At 45.4% G+C, this 26781-nt stretch overlaps 1 protein-coding gene across 2 annotated transcripts in view; it reads right to left on the reverse strand.

Annotated features, from left to right (window-relative positions):
• Positions 1–6553, reverse strand: part of SNRK (SNF related kinase) — a 79359-nt gene extending 72806 nt beyond the window's left edge. Inside the window, exon 1 of one of the 2 annotated variants that reach the window (XM_089919087.1) lies at positions 5585–6553. In XM_089919087.1, the coding sequence (XP_089775213.1) occupies positions 5585–5601 (17 nt within the window). In that variant the 5' untranslated portion in view covers positions 5602–6553. Of the gene's footprint in view, positions 1–3954; positions 4812–5584 lie in introns of those variants that run through there. The other variant, XM_089919088.1, reaches the window with a different exon arrangement.
• Between the last annotated feature and the right edge of the window lie 20228 nt (positions 6554–26781).

The following is a 26781-nucleotide window of genomic DNA, read 5'->3' on the forward strand; positions in this document are numbered from 1 at the left end:
ATTCGAGGTAAATGGAGTATGTATGTGAACTGAGAGCCGAGAGAAGGGCCAGAAAGTACCCAGATGCAAACTGAAAGTGCAAACAGCCTTGTTTCTTTTACCATCAGTGAGCAATATCTAACTCTACATGCAATCAACCAAAAGGGCCTAATTCAGATTTCAGGGGCCAATCATGGTTGTAAACTAGGTAGAAAAAGTCACTAGCTTAAACCAACTGAGGTTTAATGAACATGGAACATACTGTCCCCAAATGTCTATAAACTCAGGACTAAACAGTTTAAATAATTTATATTAAAAAAGGAATATAACAAATATTTTAATATTTATATTAAAAAAAGGATTCACTCATTGTTAGTTCTGGGAGGAAAAAAACAGTTTCATTATCACTGTCATCCAATATTCGACACCCATAATAGCCTGCCCCAGCTGAAAGGCCATTTAAAAAAAGGAGAAAGAGTAGAGACTCTTGGGCCTAAGACCATGTTCAGGGCTCAGAGCCAGCTACCCAATCATCCTAAACACTGCAAACATGAAAACTCTAAGCCATGTCTCGACCTCAAGGAGGTTACTGATCCTTTGCAGCCAAGGTGTCATAGAATAAATGCCAATACACAGTGTAAACTGCAAGAGCATTGCTTTCATATCCACCAGTATTTCAATTCCATGAGGGCAAGGACCTCATGTATTTTGTTCACCACTGTAGCTCCAGCATCTTGTACTGGTACACAGCACAGAGTAAGAGCTCAGTAAATATTTGCCAAATAAATGAACCAATGGGGATACTGTGTCACATGTACTTGGGGAAAGAAAACTGAGAAACAGAGAAGTGAACTGATTTACTTAAGTTGGTCCATATGACCCATCACAGTTAGCTGCTTATAAGACATAGCCAAATGTCTGTCCTGGTGTTCCTCTAATATTTTCTGGAAGGTTGGAAAATATAGAAACATAATTAAATGACTTATACATGTAGAACTAAAAACTTGACTTGTGTCTAAAAAGCAGTATCTACTATTCACAAAATTATAAACATGAAGAACCTTTCTGAGGAGGAGTAGAAGCATGGGTAGAGCATGGATTTTGTTGTCTTCAACAGTGAAATGACAGCCTCCAAGTCCTTTTTTTGTTATACTATGCTGTCTTTTTGCTCTGAAAGCCATAGGATAGATCAGTAAATTTTCTTATATTAGTAGAGGACATAACAAGGAATTTATATAGGTCAGAGAATATTTAAAATCCCAAACAGAAGAGCTGCTAATGAATTTAGTTTAGGGTGTCTTGCCACCAGAAAAAATGATAGACCTTTCCTAAACACCTCTGGCTGTTTGCTCATCAAGAAAAATCACACATTTCCTCTCTGTAAAAAGTGTCAAAGGAAAAAAAAAAAGACTGCAGTTTCACTCCTGATGGGCTGAAGACTGGGACTGTCTTTAAATTCAATATATATTACAATAACCCCAGAGAACCATGGGAAAGCTTCACTCGGAGAAGGTGCTGAGGTCAATGTCTTTGTGTTGCACGTCAGGGGAATGTCACAGGATGCAGGTTGAAATGCTGAGGCCTGGGCACAGCATTCTCACCCATGAGACCAAAAAAAAAAAAAAAGTTTGCCTGCGTTTTTTTCTTTTTTTTTTAATACTTTATTTACAATGTTGTGCTAGTTTCAGTTGTACAGCAAAGTGATTCAGATTCTTTTCCATTACAGGTTATTATAAGATATTGAATATAGTTTCCCTATGCTACACAGTAGGTCCTTGCTGTTTATCCATTTTATATATAGTAGTGTCTGTTAATCCCAAACTCCATTTCTTTTGTTTTTAATGTTACTTATGATGATGACTTCACCCCCAATTACTGTCTCTGCTGCAGGAACTCCTATTAGGCCTTTTACAAGCCTCCAGGTGAAACTCCTGATCTGTATTTTTATCATATTGTAGGACGGCCTGCATTGCAAATCCCACTGGCTTTTCTATGTGGGTGAATTCCTGAGTTAAGTCAGTTGTGAATGTATGGGTTTGAAGAAGCCTTTAAAGAAGCCTCAGTCTGATTATGTGACTTGAGATCCTGTCAGTCCCTTGCTCTGAACAGCAAACAAGGGAAGCTGCAGACGCCGACTTTGAATCTTGGATGGGCTACTTTATTGCCATCCAAGCATGGTCAAGGCCTCAGGTTGGCGTTGGTATTCTGGAATAACAACACCTGCCTCAAAGGGTAGTTGATGTAAGGATTAAATGAGTGAACTCATGAAGAATGCTTAGAAGGTGCTGCCAGTGTTAGCTGTACTTGCACTAGGAAGCGAGTTCTAACACCTCTGGAGCAGCAGTTCTGATGCCAAAACGTAGTGTCCAATTCCAGACTTTGTGTGAAATCTACCCCAACACAAAGAGATTAAACTCAAAGGTGCAATGGATCATGGGGCTGCAGCTATTTTGGCAGTAGCCCTTAACATTTAAAATGCTTATCTCTCCATAACCAAGATCAGGATGACAGCGTGGTCAGATAAGGCCCTCTTCTGAGTCACAGACTTGTCACTGTATTATCACATGGAGGAAGGAGCTACGGAGCTCCCTGAGCCTCTTTTATAAGGGCACTAATCCCACTCATGAGGGCTCCACCCTCACGATCTAATCACCTCCCCAAGGTCCCACCTACTAATACCATCACATTGGGCATTATGAGTTCAACATGGGAATTTTGAGGGGACATGAACATTCAGACATAGCAGCAGGGACTTTGTTTTGAGTTGTCTTTGGCCAGAACCCTGGGGAGTTCACCCTACAAAGGATCAGGTATGAGGTTATAGAGGACACAGTCTTTACCCTGGTTGGCCCCAAGTGCATGGCCTGGAGAGGCTACTTATTATTTCCTTTTTTGAGGGCACAGAGCATAATTAGGGACAGATATCATACTGTGGGCACCCAGAGGGCCAGGGGGAATACTGAAACCTTGCCTTTCTTCCTTTCCTTCCTCCCCTACTTCCTTCCTCTTCACCTCCCCTCCTTTGCTCGTTCATTCAACAAATATTCCTTGGCTGTTAGACACTGCAGCATGTAGTGTTGAGGTTCATCTATGAACAGGACAGACCCTGCCCTGCCCTCCGGAGCCTGCCACTTAGCAAGAAGAGAAGCTTTCTTCAAATGGCCCCACCAATACCTACACAATGATAGCTCTGATAAGTGCTATAACATGAGGTACCAGGGTCCAGGAGACCTAATCTGGGTGTCAAGGAGGGTTTCCGTAGGAAGTGACGTTTAAACTAAGTGTGAATGATGGGTAGGAGCTGTTCAGACAAGGCAAAAGAGAAATCCAGGCAGGAGACACAGCTTGGGGAAAGGCCCTGAGGTGGGAAAATGTGCTGGCATGGTCTCTTGTGCAGAGGAAGAGGCCCTTCATAAACTTTGTTGAACGGATGAATGAAGCTCTCAGTTCACAGTGTATTTGAAGGGATGTTTACTTAAGAGAATAGAAACCCAACCAATAACACTTACCAATAACACCCAAAGACCCCTCCATGGCCCTCAGTTTACCAATCCCTATCAACAGGATCCTTCAGCATCACTTGGAGTCTCCTCTACCTCACTCCATGGGATGGCCCAGCCTGTAGTCACCCAGACATCCCAGTCACTCTGACTGGAGTGGACAGTGCTCTGCCTTCCTGGCACAGGCCAAGCTCCTGGCATGGTCAGCTTCATCTCCCTGCAATGCTAGGTAGGTCCTCCTCAGCTGCCTGGGAGGGTCTTCTGCTCTGGCTTCAACCTCAGCTTTGTGCACCGTGACAGCTCAGCCCTGTCACCCCCTGAGTCTCATCACAAAAGGACACGCCCTCTCCTCCTGCAGGGCTCTGTGGACCTGGAAGCTTCTCTGTATGATTGTTGCTAAGGGTCACTTGGTAGCCAATGACCAAGAGCCAGCCAACTCTCCCAGCGAATTTCTGGAAGGCCATCAGGGACTCACATTTTGGCAGGAGGCTGGAGAATCAATCTCAGAGCTCTGGCGGGCTTGGCAACAGAAGTGGTATGGCCTGTGTGCTGCTGCTATGATGAGTGTGACCTCTATCTGCCCTGGCCTCACTGCATTCCTCACGCCCTCATTAGTCTCTGGAAAGACTGGCCTGGGCAGTGAAAAGGTCTTCCCCTTTGAAATGTAAATGGGTGCAGCCACTCTGGAAAACAGTATGGAGCTTCCTTAAAAAACTAAAAATAGACTTTCCATATGATTCAGCAATTCCACTCCTGGGCATATACCCAGAAAAGATGAAAACTCTAATTGGAAAAGACACATACACCCCAATGTTTATTGCAGCACTATTTACAATATCCAAGACATGGAAGCAACCCAAGTGTCCATCGACAGATAAATGGATAAAGAAGATGTGGTCCATGTATACAACGGAATATTACTCAGCCATAAAAAAGAACAAAATTTTGCCATTTGCAGCAACACAGATGGACCTAGAGATGATCATATTAGTCAGAGAAAGACGAATATCATATGATATCACTTACACGTGGAATCTAAAAAATAATACAAATGAACCCATTTACAAAACAGAAACAGACTCACAGACATAGAAAACAAACTTATGGTTACCAAAGGGGAAAGGGGATGGGGAAGGAATAAATTAGGAGTTTGGGATTAACAGATACACACTACTATATATAAAATAGATAAGCAACAAGGATTTACTGTATAACACAGAGAACAATATTCAATATCTTATAATAACCTATAATGGAAAATAATCTGAAAAATATATATAGATATAACTGAATCACTTTGCTGTACACCAGAAACACAATATTGTAAATCACCTATACTTCTATTAAAAAAAAAAATCTTCTCCTTTAACTTCCAACTCCAAGGCCACACAGAAAGAGAAGGCCCCAGAAGTGACTGGGGTAAATTAAGACAGGAAGTTGGATGCGAGACAGCCTGAACTATGACCTATGTCTTATTTCTTCAGCCACCATCTAATGACTGCTTGATCTGAGCCAAACCCTGCAGCAGGCATTGGAGACGCAGAGGCGAATACGACACAGAACCTTTTCTCCTGGAGGCTGCCTTTACTCGGAGATGGGAAACACATCAGCAGTATAAGTGCTGGAAGGGCCTCAGAGCATGCCTCTGCCAGATGCATAAAGGGAGGGGTGGTTAGCTCTGCATGGGGAGGGCAGGGGGTGGTTGATAAAGCTTGATGGTAGAAGTAATATGGGAGCTATGGCTTGAAGGAGGGTTGTTTGGCTGGTAGGCAGCTTGAAGGCATGTTTGGGCAGGAGATGAGAACATTCCAGGCAGGGAGAATAGCAGATGCCAACGCTTGGAGGTGTGAAGTGGGCACAAAGTTTAGGGAGTTGTAAGTCATTAGCTTTGGTTGGAATCCCCAGTTTGAATGAATTTTGGCAAAAAAAAATGAAAGTTGCTCAGATAGGGCTGGGACACGGCTGAGACTTTGGTTTCATTCTCTAGACTGATGCTGTCTACTATGCAGCCACTAACCATACGTGGCAACTTCAGTTTCAGTTGGTTGAAATAAAATACAAGTAAAAATTCAATTCGTCAGACACACTCCCCACATTTCACTCACCCGCTCAGTCGCCACATGTGGTTAGGGGTTACCGTACTGGACAATGTAGATACAGAACATCTCCTGCATCACAGAAAGTTCTATTGAACAGTGCTGTTCTAGGCTGCGGGAAGCACCGGAGGATATTAAGCAAGCAAATGACATCATCATATTTCACGGAGCCCTCCCTGTGGCCACTTGGGGATGGATAAGAAGGAAGCATAACATGGGACTTCCCTGGCGGTCCAGTGGTTAGGACTCCACACTTCCACTGCAGGAGGCACAGGCTCGATCCCTGGTTGGGGAACTAAGATCCTGCGTGCCACGTGGGGCACCCCTACCCAATAAAAGGGAGCATAACAGAAGGCTCGAGGTGACTTAGAAGACTACTGCAACAGTCTAGTCAAGAGGCTGCTGTCGCACCAGAGGAACTGTCCCTTTTGCCCGGAACTTGCTATTATCCAAAGCTGAGCAGGGAATTATTCAGACTGACTAATGTTTCACCTCAGCCCTCACACCCCAGCTTCAGAGACGGGAGTCCCAGACGATCATAAACTAGCCAATCTGGGCAGCTGGCCCAGTGGAAGTGGATCTCATTTTATCTCCAGTAGGTCCTGCGGCTTGTTATGTAAACCTAGGGTGTGTCCACAAGACACAAGGAGCCTCAATTTAGGAGTCACACGCCCACAACGCTTCTCACTCACTCACACCAAGTGGATGGAGAAAACTTGAGTTTTGCCACCATGAAAGAAGTCAGGTCAGCTGTTCAACCGAATCCCTTTAACACCAAAGCAGCCAGAAGTTGGGAGGTTAAGAAGTTAGGAATAGGAGATTCCCTGGCGGTTAGGACACTGGGCTTCCACTGCCGAGGGCACGGGTTCAATCCCTGGTCAGGGAATTAAGATCCTACAAGCCACGCGGCGCAGCCAAAGGAGAAAAAAAAAAAGAAGGCAAAAATAGCCTATGAACCCTGATAAACACACAAGGAGCTCTGTTCGGTCTCCCTAAGCTGTTTGCAGTTGCCAAGGCGGGTGTGGGAATGTGGACCCAGCCTTGCTCTGAGTATAATTAATGACAATGTGCCCCCTGTACCACTGACTCAGATGGAGCACCTGACGAGAGAGTCGGCTGGAGGCTTCTGTGTTCTGAGGGCGTGGATGCGCCCGCATGAGCTGCGCTGGAGTGTGTGAACATCACCCTCCTGCTCCTGGCTGAGTCAGAGGCAGATCTGGAGTCAGAAGCCCTGGTCCAGGGCCTACCCTTGCCAATCAGCTCAAAACAGCCTTGTTAAAAATGCTCCTCCCACAGACCCACAGCTCTCACTAGAAGCCAGGTCCTGTCCTAAAGCCCCAGAGGTATTAATTCATTTAATCCTCAAACCAACTCATGAAGCCGGTGCTATTATTATCCATTCTTGACAGATCGGGAAACCAAGGCACAGAAGTTAAGCCGCTTGCCCCAGCTCACATAACTACCGGTACTCAACCCAGCCCCTGGCTCCTACGCCTGCACACTAGGCACTACTGAGACAAAGAGTGTGGACCAAAGCGACACAGAACCCGCCAACACCAGTTGAGTGCCAGGTGCTTGTCATTAGAGCTCAGATTGCCTTGATGATGGTGATCCTGCAGGGGTCCATGAGCTCCTTTGAGGAGGGGCTGGCACAAGTACCCCAAGCCCACCCCAAGTCCACATGCCTTATTACTACTCCAACAAGGAGATCTTGCTGCGCCCCTACCTGGACGCCTCCACGATAAGACGCCCATCCTGGCGCCTCCCATTTCCTCCCAGGAAGTGTCACAAGCATCCACGGCACCTCCCGGCGAGAAACACCTCTTTGAGAAGCAGTCGTAGCGCATGGGATGCTGGTACGGAGATGGCAATGCACACCTGCAAGCCTTCCCGCCCAGCCCAGCGCTGCCTGCCCTTGCCCCTCCCACACAGTTCCCACTGCAGCCAGCTAGGCCCGCCCCTGTTTCCTCACGGCGGCAGTGGTGGGCCAGCATGGGCGTGGCTGAGAACGGCTTCGATTCCTGAACACACCCAGGGGGCAACTGCTTCAGAGGACCAAGTTCACCTGAAAGACATCACCAACCAAACTCTAGCCCTGGGGTCAAGGTAGTGATTTGAGAGTGCAGTATCTGCAGACCTTATCTATTTCTGTTTTCCTGTTGGGTGAAACCAGCAACATGAGTAGGAATTTACATGTAATAAAAATCCTGGGGTATCTTTGGCTTCAGGTCAAGCTTGATCCAGGGGCTAAAAGAGGGTCATTAGAATTTGTTTTCTCTTGGTCTCTCATCTCTGCCATCCATTTGTGGCTCCATTCTTGACCTCCGTGTTGTGGCTCTCTCCATATTGAAGCCTAGATGTCTGCAGAATGACTAACTTCAGGGTTTCACTCAGTGGAAAAGACTTAACGCTCTTCCAGGGGCTTCTACAAAAATTCCCAAGGTTCGCTCTGATTCGACTGGCTTAGGATGTGTGCCTGCCCTCGAACCAATCATTGTTGCCAGGTGGGAGTGGGGATGAGCTCTACTCCTGGAGAATGAAGACAGGACAGATCCTCAAACAAAAATCAGAGGTCCTACTAGACAAAGGGGAATGGATGCTGAGTATTCAAACCACAGATGGATGTCCAGCACAGGTAGATGAAGAAATTATCCGCAGTGAAATCTGGAGCAGTGAAGTGAGGCCTGAAGGGCCACACAGCAAGAAAGCAGCAGAGTGGGAGGTTTTTAAACCCAGTCCTTCCATCTTTAAAATCCACTCTGTACAAGTGACATCACCAACCCTGGGTGTCTCAATTGTGGCTAAAATGTCAATGGGAGATTCAGAGGTTTTGCCATGTTGTGTACATTTAGAGACTGTCCTTGGGGATCCTTTTTAATTTATGGCAAAGCCTTTCTTTCCTATGCATTTTTCCACCTCTTTAGCCCTGGTCTTGCCTCTGCTGGGTTACAGCAGCAGCCTTCTGGCTCTCACCTTGCCTCTAGCTCTAAGATCCTTCCTACCCGCTGCAGGGAACGATCTTTCCCCACCCAGAGCTCTTCAACACAGCGCACCCCTCGGGAGCAGCCCTGCCAGCCTCGGCAGGCCTTTCCCCTGCCACATCCTCCTCACCCTCTGCTTCCAGCCCAGGAAGATGCCGACTTCCCCCATTCCACGGCATCTTTACCCGAGGCTGCACCTCAACTGAATTACCCCTTTAAGAATAAGGAACCAGGGCTTCCCTGGTGGCGCAGTGGTTGAGAGTCTGCCTGCCGATGCAGGGGATGCGGGTTCGTGCCCCGGTCCGGGAAGATCCCACATGCTGTGGAGCGGCTGGGCCCGTGAGCCATGGCCGCTGAGCCTGCGCGTCCGGAGCCTGTGCTCCGCAACGGGAGAGGCCACAACAGTGAGGGGCCCGCGTACCGAAAAAAAAAAAAAAAAGAGTAAGGAACCACGTAAAGTGGGGAGATAGGATTCTTACCATTTCCAAAACTGCTCCAGGCTGTACAGCATCCAGCCTTCGGCAGTGTCCTCTGCCCACAGCATTCCTCCACCACCTGCTCCCTGGGCTGACTTGGATTGTTCCTTCACATCACAACTTGGATCTCACCTCCCCCTCTTAGGAGCATCTCAGTTTCCTTGTGGGGAATCCACCATAGTATGTGGTCTTTGTAGGACAGTAACTCCAGTGGAGCCCCACCTCCCACAAATGTGAGAGGCTGATTCCGTCCTGTGATCATCTCCACATGGCCAGGGACAGATGTGTGACCTAGGCTTGGCTACTGCCATGCTTTCTTCTGGAACACAGCAGATGGAAGACATGGCTGGAGGTTTTTTATCCTATCAGCACTGACCACAGTCTTCTGCTCTTAGACCCTTCTTATATAGTTGCTTCTTCTTAGCCCCTCCAGCTTGAGCTGCCGTCTTTCCTACCTGTTTCCAAGCTGGTTCTATAAACTTCTTGTAATTCTGTGGCTTATTCTCCTTTCAATAAATTCAGCTTTGCTGCTGTGAGACAAAATCTGTTTCTGTTGCAGGCAATCAAACGTCCTTGACTGACACACTTTATTTCTTTCCATCTCTCTTCACTGTGTCCCCCCATGCCCCTTCCAGCCCCTGGCACAGAGGAGGCACCAAAGAGCTGTTGCATGAACAGCTTATGAACTGGTCCCTGTGGACCACATCCCTTTCTCCAGGCCTCCAACAGCTGCCATCCCTATCTCACACCACAGCAAGGCCAACTCGGTCACATGGCAGCACCTGGGTCCCCTACCTCTCTGTCCCATGCCTGCTGCACAGTGAGGACCTTGCCCTCCTCCCAAACAGTGCTTCATCCCATTCAGAGGTAGAAGCTGCTTTCCTTTTAGATCAGTTCCCATAAGGCCAGTGCCTTTCTGCTCGGCTGACTATCCTGTTTCTCAAATTCTCCTTCCGCGTCATTTATCAATAATTTAAAAGCATGTTGGGTGCAGTCCACATTGGATGGCTCTACAATCATCTCAGTGTCCTGTAGTTCAGTAACAAATGGTCAAGGTCCCATGTTTTTTCACTCTATTCTGATTTGGGATTTAGTTACTTTTAGTAAACAGCCAAATTCCAGCAGAAAATATGAAATTTTATCTAGCTACAGATAGAAATTCACCTGGCATATGGATTTCATTCTAGGACCGACAAAACTTCTGAACTTTCGGAACCAATCTTCCAAAATGAGATCCAGAGGGGCAGAGTCAAGATGGCAGTGTAGGAAGACACAGAGTTCGCATCTCCCCACAACTAGGGCAGCTGACGGAAGCTGGTGGGGGACCTTGACACCCAAGGAGATGGGGGGAGCCCCCAAGCCACCGGGTAGGATGTTGCGGGGACTGAGGGGGGAGAAGTGGAGGCCGGACAGGACCAGTGCCCCTGAGGGGTGGCTGGGAGGGGGAGGGGTTCCCACACCTGGGGGAACCCTTGGGGGCTCGTATCAGGGGGAATCACGCCTAGCGTTTACCCTGCCCATTCGGCCCGGGAAGGCTGCCTGGCTCTCCAGCAGAGTCCTACACCCTCAGAGACCCCCTCTGGGCCACGTGGGTCCTGGGAGTGTAGGAGGGAGGCCAGGGGAGAACAGGAGAGGCAGGTGGGAGGAGCAGCAGAGGCGCAGAGGGTGTTTGCCCCACCCACTTGGGCCCAGGAAGCCTGCTGGGCTTCCACGCTGGGTCCCCCACCCTCCGGGACCAGAGGCATGCCTGGGCCCCTTCTGTTGAGCCTAAGCCCCACCTCCCACGCCCCCTAGGGCCTTTTCCTGTCCTGTGGGTCCTAAGCATAGGCCCTGCCCACTGCCTAAACCCCGCCCCTGCCTAGGCCCCGCCCCCCACAGCCAAGGCCTTTTCCGCCGTTTTTTTTTTTTTCCTCTTTTTTACTATTCTGATTCTGGTTTACCTTCCGGTTGTTATTTCGTCTGTATTTTTATATTCTTTCTAACATATCTGTTAGTTTCCTAGTCTAATTTTATTTTTTACTCTTTGTTATTGTTCTGCTCTTTTTCTTCTTTTTTCTTTTTTTGCCACCCCGTGCAGCTTGCATGAGCTTGGCTCAACGAGCCAGAGATCGGGCCAAAGCTCCTGCAGTGGGAGCTCAAAGTCTGAACCACCAGACTAACAGAGAACCTCAGACCCCAGGGAATATTCATCAGAGTGAGGTCTCCCGGAGGTCCTCATCTCAGCACCAAGACCCAGCTCTACCCAAGAGCCTACAAACTCCACTGCTGGAAACCTCAGACCAAACAACCAGTAAGACAATCCAACCCATCAAGAAAAAAAAAAATTGAGACAGCAAAACAATATGTCACAGATGAAGGAGCAAGGTAAAAACCTACAAGGCCAAACAAATGAATAGGAAGTAGGCAATCTACATCAAAAGGAATTTAGGGTAATAATAGTAAAGATGATCCAGAATCTTGGAAATAGAATGGAGGCACAGACTGAGAAAATACAAGAAATGTTTAACAAAGATCTAGAATAACTAAAGAACAAACAAACAGAGATAAACAACACAATAACTGAAATGCAAAATACACAAGAAGGAATCAGTAACAGAATAACTGAGGCAGAAGAACGAATAAGTGAGCTGGAAGACAGAATGGTGGAAATAACTGACGAGGAGCAGAATAAGGAAAAAAGAATGAAAAGAATTGAAGACAATCTCAGAGATCTCTGGGACAATACTAAACACACCAACATTTAAATTATAGGGGTCCCAGAAGAAAAGAAAAAGAAAGGGACTGAGAAAATATTTGAAGAGAGTATAGTGGAAAACTTCCCTAACATGGGAAAGGAAATAGTTACCCAAGTCCAGGAAATGCAAAGAGTCCCATACAGGATAAACCCTAGGAGAGACACACCATGACACATATTAATCAAACTAACAAAAATTAAATTCAAAGAAAAAATATTAAAAGCAGCAAGCGAAAAGCAACAAATAACATACAAAGGAATCTCCATAAGGTTATCAGCTGATTTTTCAGCAGAAACTCTGCAGGCCAGAAAGGAGTGGCAGGATATACTTAAAGCGATGAAAGAGAAGAACCTACAACCAAGATTACTCTACCCAGCAAGGATCTCATTCAGATTTGATGGAGAAATCAAAAGCTTTTCAGACAAGTAAAAGCTAAGAGAAATCAGCACCACCAAACCGGCTTTACAACAAATGCTAAAGGAACTTTTCTAGGCAGGAAACACAAGAGAAGAAACAGACCCACAAAAACAAACCCAAAACAATTATGAAAATGGTAATAGGAACATACATATCAATAATAACCTTGAATGTAAATGGATTAAATGCCCCAACCAAAAGACACAGACTGGCTGAATGGATACAAAAACAAGACCCATATACACGCTGTCTACAAGACACCCACTTCAGACCTAGGGACACATACAGACTGAAAGTGAAGGGATGGAAAAACATTCCATGCATATGGAAATCAAAAGAAAGCCGGAGTAGCAATACTTGTATCAGATAAAATAGACTTTAAAATAAAGACTGTTACAAGAGACAAGGAAGGACACTACATAATGATCAAGGGATTAATCCACGAAGATATAACAATTATAAATGTTTATGCATCCAACATAGGAGCACCTCAATACATAAGGCAAATGCTAATGACCGTGAAAGGGGAAATCGACAGTAACACAATAATAGTAGGGGATTTTAACACCCCACTTACAGCAATGGACAGATCATCCAAACAGAAAATAAATAAGGAAACACAAGCTTTAAATGACACAATAGACCAGACAGATTTAATTGATATTTATAGAACATTCCACCCAGAAGTGGCAGATACACATTCTTCTCTACTGCATATGGAACATTCTCGAGGATAGATCACATCTTGTGTCACAAATCAAGCCTCGGAATATTTAAGAAAATTGAAATCATATCAAGCATCTTTTCTCACCACAACACTATGAGATTGGAAATCAATTACAGGAAAAAAAAATGTAAAAAAACCCAAATACATGGAGGCTAAACAGTGTGCTACTAAAACACCAAGAGATCACTGAAGAAATTTTTAAAAATACATAGTAACAAATGACAACGAAAACACGATGAGCCCAAACCTATGGGACGCAGCCAAAGCAGTTCTAAGAGCGAAGTTTATAGCAATTCAATCTCACCTCAAAAAATAAGAAAAATCTCAAATAAACAATCTAACCCTATACCTAAAGCAACTAGAGAAAGAAGAATGAAGAAAACCCAAAGTCAGGAGAAGGAAAGAAATCATAAAGATCAGAGCAGAAATAAATGAAACAGAAACAAAGAAAACAATAGCAAAGATCAATAAAACGAAAAGTTGGTTCTTTGAGAAGATAAACATAATTGATAAACCCTTAGCCAAACTCATCAAGAAAAAAAGGGAGAGGACACAAATCAATAAAATTAGAAATGAAAAAGGAGAAATCACAACTGACACCACAGAAATACAAAGGATTATAAGAGACTACTACAAACAACTATATGCCAATAAAATGGACAACCACAAAGAAATGGACAAATTCTTGGAAAGGTACAATTTTCCAAGACTGAACCAGGAAGAAATAGAAAATATAAACAGACGTATCACAAGTAATGAAATTGAGATCGTAATTAAAAATCGTCCAACAAACAAAAGTCCAGGACCAGGTGGCTTCAAAGGCGAATTCTACCAAATATTTAGAGAAGAGCTAACACTGATCCTTCTCAAACTCTTCCAAAAAATTGCAGAGGGAAGAACACTTCCAAATTCGTTCTATGAAGCCACCATCACCCTGATACCAAAACCAGAAAAAGATATCACAAAAAAAGAGAATTATAGATCAATATCACTGATGAACATAGATGCAAAAATCCTGAACAAAATACTAGCAAACAGAATCCAACAACATATTAAAAGGATCATACACTATGATCAAGTGGGATTTATCCCAGGTATGCAAGGATTCTTCAATATACGCAAATCAATCAATGTGATACACCATGTTAACAAATTAAGGAATAAAAACCATATGATCATCTCAATAGATGCAGAAAAAGCTTTTGACAAAATTCAACACCCATTTATGATAAAAACTCTCCAGAAAATGGGCATAGAGGGGACCGACCTCAACATAATAAAGGCCATTTATGACAAACCCGCAGCAAACATCATACTCAATGGTGAAAAACTGAAAGCGTTTCCACTAAGATCAGGAACAACACAAGGATGTTCACTCTCACCACTCTTATTCAACATAGTTTTGGAAGTCCTAGCCACGGCAATCAGAGAAGAAAAAGTAATAAAAGGAATACAAATTGGAAAAGAAGAAGTAAAATTGTCACTGTTTGCAGATGACATGATACTATACATAGAAAATCCTAAAGATGTCACCAGAAAACGATTAGAACTAATCAATGAATGTGGTAAGGTTGCAGGATACAAAATTAATGCACAGAAATCTCTGGCATTCCTATACACTAACAACGAAAAATCAGACAGAAATATTAAGGAAACAATTCCATTTACCATCGCAACAAAAAGAATAAAATACCTAGAAATAAACCTACCTAAGGAGGCAAAAGACTTGTACTCAGAAAACTATAAAACACTGACGAAAGAAATCACAGATGACACAAACAGATGGAGAAATATACCATGTTTTTGGATTGGAAGAATCAATATTGTGAAAATGACTATACCACCCAAACCAATCTACAGATTCAATGCAATCCCTATCAAACTACTAATGGTATTCTTCACAGAATTAGAACAAAAATTTTACAGTTTTATGGAAACACAAAGACCTCGAATAGCCAAAGCAATCTTGAGAAATAAAAATGGAGCTGGAGGAATCAGGCTTCCCAACTTCAAACTACACTACAAAGCTACAGTAATCAAGACAGTATGGTACTGGCACAAAAACAGAAATATAGAGCAATGGTACAGGATAGAAAGCCCAGAGATAAACCCATGCACATACGGTCACCTAATTTATGACAAAGGAGGCAAGAACATACAATGGAGAAAAGACAGCCTCTTCAATAAGCGGTGCTGGGAAAACTGGACAGCAACATGTAAAAGAATGAAATTAGAACACTACCTAACACCATACACAAAAATAAACTCCAAATGGATTAAACACCTAAATGTAAGACCAGACACTATAAGATTCTTAGAGAAAAATATAGGAAAAACATTCTTTGACATAAACCACAGCAAGATCTTTTTTGACCCACCTCCTAGAGTAATGAAAATAAAAACAAAAATAAACAAATGGGACCTAATGAAACTTAAAAGCTTTTGCACAGCAAAAGAAACCAAAAACAAGATGAAAAGACAACCCTCAAAACAGGAGAAAATATTTGCAAATGAAACAACGGACAAAGGATTAATATCCAAAATATGTAAACAGCTCATGCAGCTCAATATCAAAAAAACAACCCAATCCAAAAATGGGCAGAAGACCTAAATAGACATTTCTCCAAGGAAGACATACAGATGGCCAAGAAGCACATGAAAAGCTGCTCAACATCACTAATTATTAGAGAAATGCAAATCAAAACTACAATGAGGTATCACCTCACACCGGTTAGAATGGGCATCATCAGAAAATCTACAAATAACAAATGCTGGAGAGGGTGTGGAGAAAAGGGAACCCTCTTGCACTGTTGGCGGAAATGTAAATTGATACAGCCAATATGGAGAACAGTATGGAACTTCGTTAAAAAACTAAAAATAGAATTACCATATGACCTAGCAATCCCACTACTGGGCATATACCCAGAGAAAACCATAATTCAAAAAGACACATGCACCCCAATGTTCACTGCAGCACTATTTACAATAGCCAGGTCATGGAAGCAACCTAAATGTCCATCAACAGATGAATGGAAGACATGGCACATATATATAATGGAATAGTACTCAGCCACAAAAAGAAACGAAATTGAGTTATTTGTAGTGAGGTGGGTGGACCTAGAGTCTGTCATACAGAGTGAAGTAAGTCAGAAAGAGAAAAACAAATACTGTATGCTAACACATATATATGGAATCTAAAAAAATGGTTCTGATGAACCTTGTGGCATGGCAGGAATAAAGATGCAGACATAGAGACCGGACTTAAAGACACGGGGAGGGGGAAGGGTAAGCTGGGACGAAGTGAGAGAGTGGCATGGACATATATACACTACCAAATGTAAAACAGATAGCTAGTGAGAAGCAGCCACATAGCACAGGGAGATCAGCTCAGTGCTTTACCATGACCTAGAGGGGTGGGATAGGGAGGCTCAAGAGGGAGGAGATATGGGGCTATATGTATGCATATGGCTGATTCACTTTGGTGTACAAAAGAAACTAACACAGCATTGTGAAGCAATTATACTCCAATAAAGATGTATAAAAAAAATGAGATCCAGATGATGATCAAATGCAGGACCATGGCTTCATTTGGAGGTCAAATGGATGTTTATTTTGTTTTAAATTTAAAATATTTTAATCTCAGTAATGCAAGCACATGATAATGAACTAAAGAGAACAAAAAAGCTCATGGTGAAAAGAAACAGCCGCCTATTCCAGTGCCACCCCCTCAAGGTGGTCTCTCTGACCAGCATCTGCCTAGTTTATCTCTGATGATCTCTATAACTCTGTAATGAATCTTTTCCATGAGCAAAACTTCTCCCTGTGTCTCAGATCAGGTTCCCCCAAAGCAGAGCCTGAGATGGGATTCTGGGGCCTGTGATTTCTTGAGGGCGGATCTGAGCACAGGAGCGAGAGGTGCAGGATGAGTTGCTGAGGGGGAAGGGGCTGAGCAAAGATGGGGTCTCTGCTGGACTTGGCTTCCACCCGATCCCACGGGGAGCTCTAGAGCATGAGCTGCATCACAGGGTTGATCCCCCATCAAGGCAAAAGAACTCCAGTCAGTCATGGGCTGCGGGCTGCCCTGGGTGGTGGAGGAGGGTGCATAACCTCCCCTGCAAGTTGGCTCTGGGGAAGGGGTCAGCGGTCAGAAACCCTCAGCAGGCGTGGGGATGGGGCTCTGGCACTGTGGAGGGGTCTGGGCGAGGAACCAGCAGTATCCACTCCACCCTCTTTGGGTGACTGCTTTGGAATATATTCCAAGTAGTGGGACCATTAGAAAAAATGGTGGAACAGGCATGTAACTCTTAAAACCTGTTTCATGGTGCAGGAAATACAGGCATTAGCCCAGTCATTGCTACTTTCTCGTGAAGTCATCTGTCAAACATGACAGCCAACTGAGGCAGGCTACTCAGCTGATGGAGTGGAATACCGTGTGTGGGGGGTTGGGTAGGATAAGAGAGACGTCTCGCAGGCCTGGCAAGCCAAGAGTTTCTTGCAGAGGACTGCAGAGAGGGGAGGGGACGGGAAAACAGGCAGCAAGGGGGGAAACCACTGGTGGAGTGAACAGGGCAGTGGGGGAGCCTGGGGGTGTCTTCACGCTCACTAAGAAACCAATATTATACCTGTACATTGTTCCTGGGTTTCCTTTATCAAATACCTTCATTGCTCTTAAAAAAAATTCAGAAAGATGCAATACAGAAAGACACCCTCTTCAGTTCCCCACCATAAGCCCATCTGCCGCCAGTAACCACTGTTAATAGTTTGGTCATAATAACTGTTCTTTTTTTTTTCTCAGCTTTTTAAAAAAAATTTTATTGAAATATAGTTGATTTACAGTGTTGTGTTAGTTTCAGGTGTACAGCAAAGTGATTCAGTTAAATATATATATATTTCAGTTAAATATATTTTTTTAGATTATTTTCCATTAGAGGTTACTACAAGATATTGAATATAGTTTCCCTGTGCTATACAGTAGGCCCCTGTTGGTTATCTATTTTATATATAGTAGTGTGTATATTTTAATCCCAAACTCCTAATTTATCCCCCCTTCCCCCTTTCCCCTTTGGTAACCAGAAGTTTGTTTTCTATGTTTGTGAGTCTGTATCTGCTTTGTAAATAAGTTCATTTGTATCTTTTTTTAAGATTCTACACATAAGCCACATCATATGATATGGTCTTTCTCTGTCTGACTTACTTCACTTAGTGTGATCATCTCTAGGTCCATCCATGGTGCTGCAAAGTGCTCAGCTTTTTGACGGAGATAAGTTGTTCCTCCTCCCCCACCTAGTTTACAGGTGTTTTTCCAGCTTCCAGACTCCATGGAGGGCAAATAAGAACAGAGATAAAGGACGCAAGTCCCAAGCAGAGCATCGCTACTAGGCAACGGGGCCCCTGGAGGACTCTGCTCCAGCCTCATGAGACAGACCCGGTCCTCACGGCCACTGTCAGGGGACCAAACAGGGGTTTGGGCTTCTGTTCAGCTTCTACGCCTCTCACGGTCCACCTCCACACCCATTTTCAGAGCAGAGAGGCAGGTTTTCTAAAGCTTCTCACCCACTCCTTTCTCTGCTGTGGGTCATCAAAGATGCACCGAGACCATTTCCCCTGTTTCCACTTCTCAAAATGCAGTGTCAGAGATGTTGCTCTGTTTTCCTTCAAACTGAAATAATTTACCAACTTGTTTAATCCCAGAGAGCCAGAAAGGAAACCACTGTTTACCCCGAGTCCAAATAACAAGGAAGCTCAAATAGCCAGATGATGTTCTCACGTCACTTCTCTAGAGACAGATACAATGGAAACAGTTTAAGGGGGGATTGAGTCCCCAGAGCAACTCCCAGAACAAACCGCAGCCTCGTATCTAGTTCCTGAAGCTCGTTTATCTACAGGACCATTCGAGACAATCACATAATAAGAACAGCTTCCAGGCACTGCCAGGCTCTGGCCCAATGAGTCCATGACACTTCTGTTTTACACAGGCAGACTTTGTTTAGTAGATCCATCCAGTTGTTGAATTCACTGGACATCTACTGTATGCCTGGCTGAGTGCTAAGCACTCTGCGGCATTCCACGAAAGTAAAAGAGTCCAGCTGTTGGCTTTGGGAACACACTCTACAGCAGGTTGAAACGGCAGCACAAGAAACCGTGGTGCAGGGCAACGTAGGTGCGAGAGCTGGAACAGAAGGTCAAAGTGTTGGAGGAGTTACAGGCAGGCGTGACAGCTTCTCTGTGGGGTTACATGGGGGGCGGGCTTCTTGGAGGAGGAAGGGGGATTTGTATTGAACTCTAAGAATGGATAATCATTTGGCAGGTGGATATGGAGAGTGAGTGGGAGGGACAGTGGGGGATGGATATTCTAGGTGGGAGGAATCAGCAGGAAAGATGCATGGGCCTAAATTGTGGCAAATAGGCAGCATGGTAGAATCTCACCCACACAGTGCTGAACGAGGGAAGCCAGCTGCTGAAGATGATCCACTGTAGGGTTTCATTTTATAAAGTTTTAAAAAAGGCAAACTGAACTGTGGTGATTGGAGGAGGCTCAGATTTAGTGGTAAAAGGATAAAGAAAAGCAAGGAAGTTTTTACCATAATGACCAGCAGTTAACTCTTCTTAGGAGGGGAGGGAGCATTGTGACCTGCCTGTTGAACCAGTTGGTGACTATACAGGTGTTTATCCTACAACGATTTACTAAGCTCTGCAGGTCTGTTCCATGCACGTTTACAGTTTTGTGCTGTATTTTATAGAGGCCCACAGCAACCTCTTCCATCCGGGCTCTGCCAAAGGCGAACCGGTTCATGTGTCCTCCATCTCTTTGAAGGGGTTTGTCAGTGTTGGAATTTAGTTTACTGGGTTTGCTTGTGACCTTAGCTCTCCGGTGGGCTAAAGAAAATGTGATTTTGTAGATTATCTGTCTTTTCACATTGCTAGGGTAGGAGTGATGTTCTTTTGTTGCTTTCCACATCCCAAGTGGGATTTTTATGTTCTATCTCATAATAAAAAATGGTTTGGAAAAAAAGCAGTAAGGCCGGGCAAGAGAGTGTCTGAAGGACTGTCAGGGAAGTGAGGTTGAGGGCTGGGCTGGAAGGAGGACGGCTTGGGATGCCAGGCTGCAGAATGTGCTTGAGTCTGGAAGGCAGTGGGGAGCAGACTGTCAACAGGAGAGGAGAGAGGCCGCAGCACAGAGCCACCCACAGGGGACAAGGCGAGAGTCCAGCTAAGCTACACAAAGGCCTGGCTAGTAGAGGACAAGGGAAATGGGAAGGAAAGGGAGAGATGTGAGCGGCATTTGTGGCTGATGGACAGGAAGGGGTAAGGGCCTCAATGATAAGAGTATAAGAGCATCCTGAGCAGGGGTGGTGTGGGGAGCTGGCCAAGATATTGTCCATCAAGAGGTGATGGTTGGGGTGACATTGATACCATATTTGGTGCCAGAATAAGGACATCTGCAGACAGTTGGGTATTTTTGTTTTTTTGTTTTGCATTACGCAGGCCTCTCACTGTTGCGGCCTCTCCCGTTGCGGAGCACAGGCTCCGGACGCGCAGGCTCAGCGGCCATGGCTCACGGGCCCAGCTGCTCCGCAGCATGTGGAATCTTCCCGGACCGGGGCACGAACCTGTGTCCCCTGCATCGGCAGGCGGACCCTCAACCACTGTGCCACCAGGGAAGCCCCTGCAGACAGTTTTAAATGGGAAAAGTATTAGCACTTCTCAGAGCTGCCGGGGATTAATTAAGGAAGCATGGGAGAGGACTTCTCTGGTGGTTCAGTAGTAAAGAATCTGCCTTCCAATGCAGGGGATGCGAGTTCGATCCTTGATCGGGGAACTAAGATCCCACATGCCGCGGGGCAACTAAGCCCGCGAGCCACAACTACTGAGCTCTCGCGCCTCAACGAGAGAGCCCGTGAGCCGCAAACTACAGAACCCACACGCTCTGGAGCCTGCACGCCACAACTAGAGAGAAGCCCGCACGCCACAACAAAGAGCCCGTGCGCTGCTACAACAGATCTTGCATGCCTCAACAAAGATTCCGGGTACTGAAACTAAGACCCGACACAGCCAAAAAATTAAAAAATAAAGATAAATAAATAAATATTGAAAAAAGGGAAGCACAGAAGGGCTCGGTGACACCTAGTAGGTAGTGTTCTTTCTGGAAGGTGAGAAGCTTGCCCCGCACTCAGGACTTTTGTATAATTAGTTTGTTCCCGGCATTCATATTTAATGTCCTTTCTTCTACTTTGCAATCGATTAACATCATCGAGTTGCCTCTCATACCCACCATCTGTTAGTAGCTATCGTTCCCTTCATCCACCATCTCTTTATGGCCCTGGTGATGCCCGTGAGTTTCGGTGCCTGGAGTCCCAAGGATGCTTAGCTTGGTGTCAAGTCATCGATACATGTTATATTCTGCCAGACCTCACTGCTGGTGGAGTACAAACTGAAGGGATTAGCATTTACATTTGAAATTCAACTTTGGAATCTGGAAGAACAGCCCTGAGTTACTGTCACAAACAGCACTGTAGATTCTGCGACTTTGAGCGTCGCCTTGACCCTAATCCTAAACATAAACCTCACTGTAATTTTTTTTAATTAATTAATTTAGTTTTGGCTGGGTTGGGTCTTCATTGCTGCGTGCAGGCTTTCTCTAGTTGCGGTGAGCGGGGCTACTCTTCGTTGTGGTGCGTGGGCTTCTCATTGCGGTGGCTCCTCTTGTTGCGGAGCACGGGCTCTAGGCGCACGGGCTTCAGTAGTTGTGGCTCACGGGCTTAGTTGCTCCACGGCATGTGGGATCTTCCCAGACCAGGGCTGGAACCTGTGTCTCCTGCACTGGCAGGTGGATTCTTAACCACTGTACCACCAGGGAAGTCCTCGCTGTAATTTTTTATATTTGATTTCTTTGAACATTTAATGCCCTAAAACTTATACCCAAAACTCAGCCAAGGGCTTCCCTGGTGGTGCAGTGGTTAAGAATCCACCTGCCAATGTAGGGGACACGGGTTCAAGCCCTGGTCCGGGAAGATCCCACATGCCGTGGAGCAACTAAGCCCGTGTGCCACAACTACTGAGCCTGCGCTCTATAGCCCGCGAGCCACAACTACTGAAGCGTACGTGCCTAGAGCCCGTGCTCCACAACAAGAGAAGCCACCACAATGAGAAGCCCACGCACCACAACGAAGAGTAGCTCCCGCTCGCCGCAACTAGAGAAAGCCTGCGCGCAGCAACGAAGACCCAACGCAGCCAAATGTAAATAAATAAATTTCTTTAAGAAAAACCAACTCAGCCAAAACGCTGGGGGAAGTTCCATTTTGTTCCTAGAACTACACTGAATTAAATTCTTCAAAAAAAAAATATCTGTTTATTGGGCGGGGCAGGGGGTGTTCTTTGTTCTCTAATTGTCTGGGTTTCATTTGCATAGCTTGCTCCACTGCCCCTTGAGAGAGAACTGAAGAACATAACTTGTGCTGCTCTGAGAGTTCCTTGAGACCGGGATGGAAGATGATTCCACCTCCTTTAGTGGGTCTCAGGGAGGTCAAAGCAAGTTACATATTAAGATGAAACAGATCACTTCAGAGATATGTGTCACTAGGGTAGAGGCATGAAAGAAAAAAAAACATGATGTACGTATGGATTTGTTAGTAAAGTTTTAACACTTAGGGTCAGCAATACCTTGGTCTGTTTTCCTCAACTCCCAGGCGGATACTAGGGAACGGGACAGGGTCCCAGAAGCTCTGGACATACAACTTCTCTGTATGTTTTCCTTCCATCTTCCTTTTCAGCACAGTGATTATGGCCTTTTCATGACACAAAGGAGCTATTCTCAAGTCTCCAGTGGCATTTCAAATGAACTGAAAATGAGGAGTTCTCGTTCCGTGTGTTTCTCATTGAAACGGGCAGTGCTTACCTTACCATGTTCTTTGCTTTTCCTTCACTTGTCTTACTTACTATTGTTCATTTTTTCTCTATTCAGAAGGTTGAGCAAAGCAAAGGTTTTCACATTTTTGATGGGTAAGATACATACAGCAAACAGTAGAAAGAGCACCGATCTTAAATGTTCAGCTCAGTGAGTTATTACAAGTGTGAAAATAAACGAAGACTGTCCAAACGAGAAGAGCAAAGGCCATTTATCCCGAGCTTGCTATATAGCAAGAGAGTCGCACCATCGCTTGGCTTTGGCAGAGACTCGAAGGCAGGCAGAGGAGTGGGAAAGCTTTACAGTGGAAAAAGGGAAGGCTTCAGGTGTGCCCTGATTGGAGGTTGTTGGCACGGGGGGGCTGGACTTGGGTAACTAGAAGTGGAGCATCTTACGTGGTTGGGTAGGGGAGCATATTGGATATTTGGCTTTCCCTGGTTGGTACTGAATTAGACGCAAGTGTGAAGGCAGTGGGAGGGGGCGTGGCACAAAAATAGGGAAGTTGCCAGATATTGACCAAGTCCTGACTCTGTTCTGGGCCACTTGCTTTGGAGGCTGTGGTTTGGTTCCCGGAGCTTCTTCTGTGGCTCAGAGTCCTGCTGTCATGTATGGTCTGGTCATTGTCACTGGTATATCTAGCCTCTCACATGTGTATACGTTCACGTCACCACCCTCCAGAACAAAGTGAATCTTTCTTTTTCTTTTCTTTTTAAAATAAATTTATTTATTTATTTATTTATGGTTGCATTGGGTCTTTGTTGCTGCGTGCGGGCTTTCTCTAGTCGCGGTCTTCGTTGCGGTGTGTGGGCTTCTCATTGCGGTGGCTTCTCTTGTTTCGGAGCACGGCCTCTAGGCGCGCTGGCTTCAGTAGTTGTGGCTCACAGGCTCTAGAGCGCAGGCTCAGTAGTTGTGGCGCATGGGCTTAGTTGCTCCGTGGCACATGGGGTCTTCCCGGACCAGGGCTCGAACCCACGTCCCCTGCATTGGCAGGCGGACTCTTAACCACTGCGCCACCAAGGAAGCCCCAAAGTGAATCCTGATTGTGTGTTTGAGATGATTTATTGTTTTTGAGCACCTATAGAACCAAACATGTTAGAGGCACTTCCTATTTACAGGAGGCTCCCACTGTATCAGGGAGGTGATGGTGGAAAGTGGTCCACGTAATACGAGGACTTACAGCCAGGGAAAAAAATGTTTGCAGATGTTCATGCAAGATTCAACTTTTGTTTCCTTGTGTTTAAGTTTCTCTAATCTGAGGGAAGACGAGAACATGAAAAGAGGAGACCAAGAAGAGAGTTCTGAGTGCGGCCCTGGAATCCGGTGAAAGCAGCTGTGATAAAGTCTGGAAGTGCCGTGTGGGACACAGGAGAGGAAGAGGAGAGCAACTGATGAAGAAGGGTGGGGTGGGAGACTTGTAAGACAGAGCCATCACAGCCACCCAACTCCTTCAGACTGCCTCTCTCTGCTTCCACAGAAATACAATTCCTAGTGGCTGCACGGCTACCCAGGGAAGAAAAATAATTTCCCAGTCTCCCTTGCAGCTAGGTGTGGTCACATGCTACCTCCTGACCAATGGGATGTGAGCAGAAGGGATGTGTGGGGCATCCAGATTGCTCCATTATCGGGTAGAGACGTGCCCTCCTGCCCTTTGCTGCTGGAATGTACACATGGTGGTGATGAGTCATCTTGGACCATTTAGATGAGAGCAACACCCCAGGGATAGTAGAGAACAAGACTGAAAGAGACTGGGTCCCTCAATCATAAACCAGCCTACCGGCCCTGACAGCTTGTGTCCAGGTTGTTATGAGAGAGAGAAGTAACTTCCATCTTGTTTCAGCCACTGTTATTTGGGTCTCTCTTCCATGACGTCACCTCTGTCTATGAGGCTTCCCTTTTCCATCCACCCACTATGTGCTCTGCCATCTATAACAGAATTTGGTACTTTGCCTCCCAATACTCCCCTTGGAGTGTGCCTGGAGAGAAGCCTGCCAGTCTTAACCTCAAGGCATCTAGTGGGAGTAGCCTAAGGGGGAAGCAAAGCAATCACAAGGATGCCACATGTACCTTTCGGCTGTGGCTTCATAGCATCCACCAGCAAGCAAGGTATGTTACCATACCTGAACCCCAGACTTCCACACACTGGGAGCCAGGCACACTGGAGGCTTATGGTCTGAGAATGCCACGAGGTTTGGTGGTCTGCCACAACTCAGCAGCTTTAAAGCTCAAAACAATTTGGGGGGCTCCTGAATGGAAGCATCTGTGCTAAGCATCATGGTTCTGTTCCAAATCTAGTTTCTGCTCATCAGCTATGTCGACAATAATGTCGGTTTACTTCTTTTCTTTCCTCTTCTTTGCTTTTTTTTTTTTTTCTTTCTCTTTTTTAATCTCGCCGCATCAGGATCTAGAGTCAGCTCACCCCAGGACACTGGGGGACTCCAGAAGGCCCAGCTCCCAGCACGCCTCGTGTTTACCGAACAGGTACCACTTACTTTCCTGGCCTATCACACAATTCAGTTAACATTCATAAACCTTCCTGAGATGTTCCAGGCACAAGCCATTACCCACAACAGTTTGCTGTGTTCCACTGGGGCCCTGACGCTGCTCATCGGTGGTGTTCCATAATTCCCTGCCCTGGTTTGTGGAGAGGGTGGCCAAACAGTGGCCTCTCTACCGTTTCCTCTTGCCTGGTTAATCGTTGCCAGACTTGCTGTTCTCAAGACTAGAGATCATGCCAGCTGAATCGGCTTTGTGTTTGGGGCATTTGCCTTAAATGATGCCAGATCCATTCCTGACCCTAAGTGTATGAAATATGCTTCAATAATTTTCCACTCGGTGAATTAAAATCATGCCAGCCTGCTGCTTGAACTTCTCCTCCTCACCGTAACCTGGTTAAGATGCATTCAAGGGTCTTGAAACACATGCTATATTTCTTCCCATGCTATTATATTCAGGGTCCCTCAAGGAGCTGCCACAACCTGAGTCTAGTGCCAGGACTCCACTGAAAGGGACCGAGATGGGCTGTGGACTGAATTTTAAACTCAGAGCATTTCCGACAACAGAATCTGGGCTTCTCTTCTCTCCCCTCTCTGCTTCTGCCGGATGGACAAGCACACACCATTTGGCCACTGAGGATTCTTATTCCCAACTTTTCCCCCATTGAACTCATTCCCACACCCCTACTCTTTTATACTGTTATCCAGCAAAGTTTGGCTGAGGGCTTGCTCCATTTCCAGAGCATCGGTTCTCCAGCATTTCGGCAGGCAGTTGTGTTTTTTGACTGCATTCCAGATGGATGCTTCCGGCTTCATTGTTTACCATGGGACACACACGCAGGCTCTTATTTCCCCTCATTCTTTTTTTGGGCACCGAGTTTCTCTGTGTTTCAGTGGCTACGGAAATCTCTCCTCTAAACACATCCTGTTAAACACAAAGACCAAAAACATCCCATACTGGCGGTCTGACTTGGGGGTTTTATGCTTGTTTCTTACTGCCCAAGATGATCAGATTTTACATACGCTAAAAGCATGTGTCCTGTAATATTCTGTTGTTAGGATTAAAATGTCCTGATTTTACTCCATACCTCTGAATGGATGCCAAACCGCGATACATGTCTAGTTCTTTAAGATGCCCAAATGAGTGTGTTGAAAGCTGGTCCAGTTGCCATGATGACAACTGGCTTAACAGTGATACTCCTTGATCTCCACATGTGTTGCAGTTCCTTTGCCAAAGCCTCCTGTTCATTTTTCTTCTCTGTATAAGGTTGGGAAGCTCAACATTCCCCTTTGTCTCACTCTGTAATGAGCCTTGGGACGGCTGATGAAGGGAATCTCCTCAAGAAGGTTTCATTTCTTTGCTTCTAGGAAAGTCCTGGAGGGTCCATTCATCCAGAGAAGACCCAGAACCCCTCAAGTGGACACTACATTCCAAGTCCAGAAGAGGGGCAGGACATTTCTCTCTCTTTCAACA

Source organism: Delphinapterus leucas, chromosome 10 (genome assembly GCF_059928025.1).
Source record: "Delphinapterus leucas isolate spDelLeu-1000000601 "Yukka" chromosome 10, BTC_Dleu_Yukka2, whole genome shotgun sequence".
Lineage (NCBI taxonomy): Eukaryota > Metazoa > Chordata > Mammalia > Artiodactyla > Monodontidae > Delphinapterus > Delphinapterus leucas.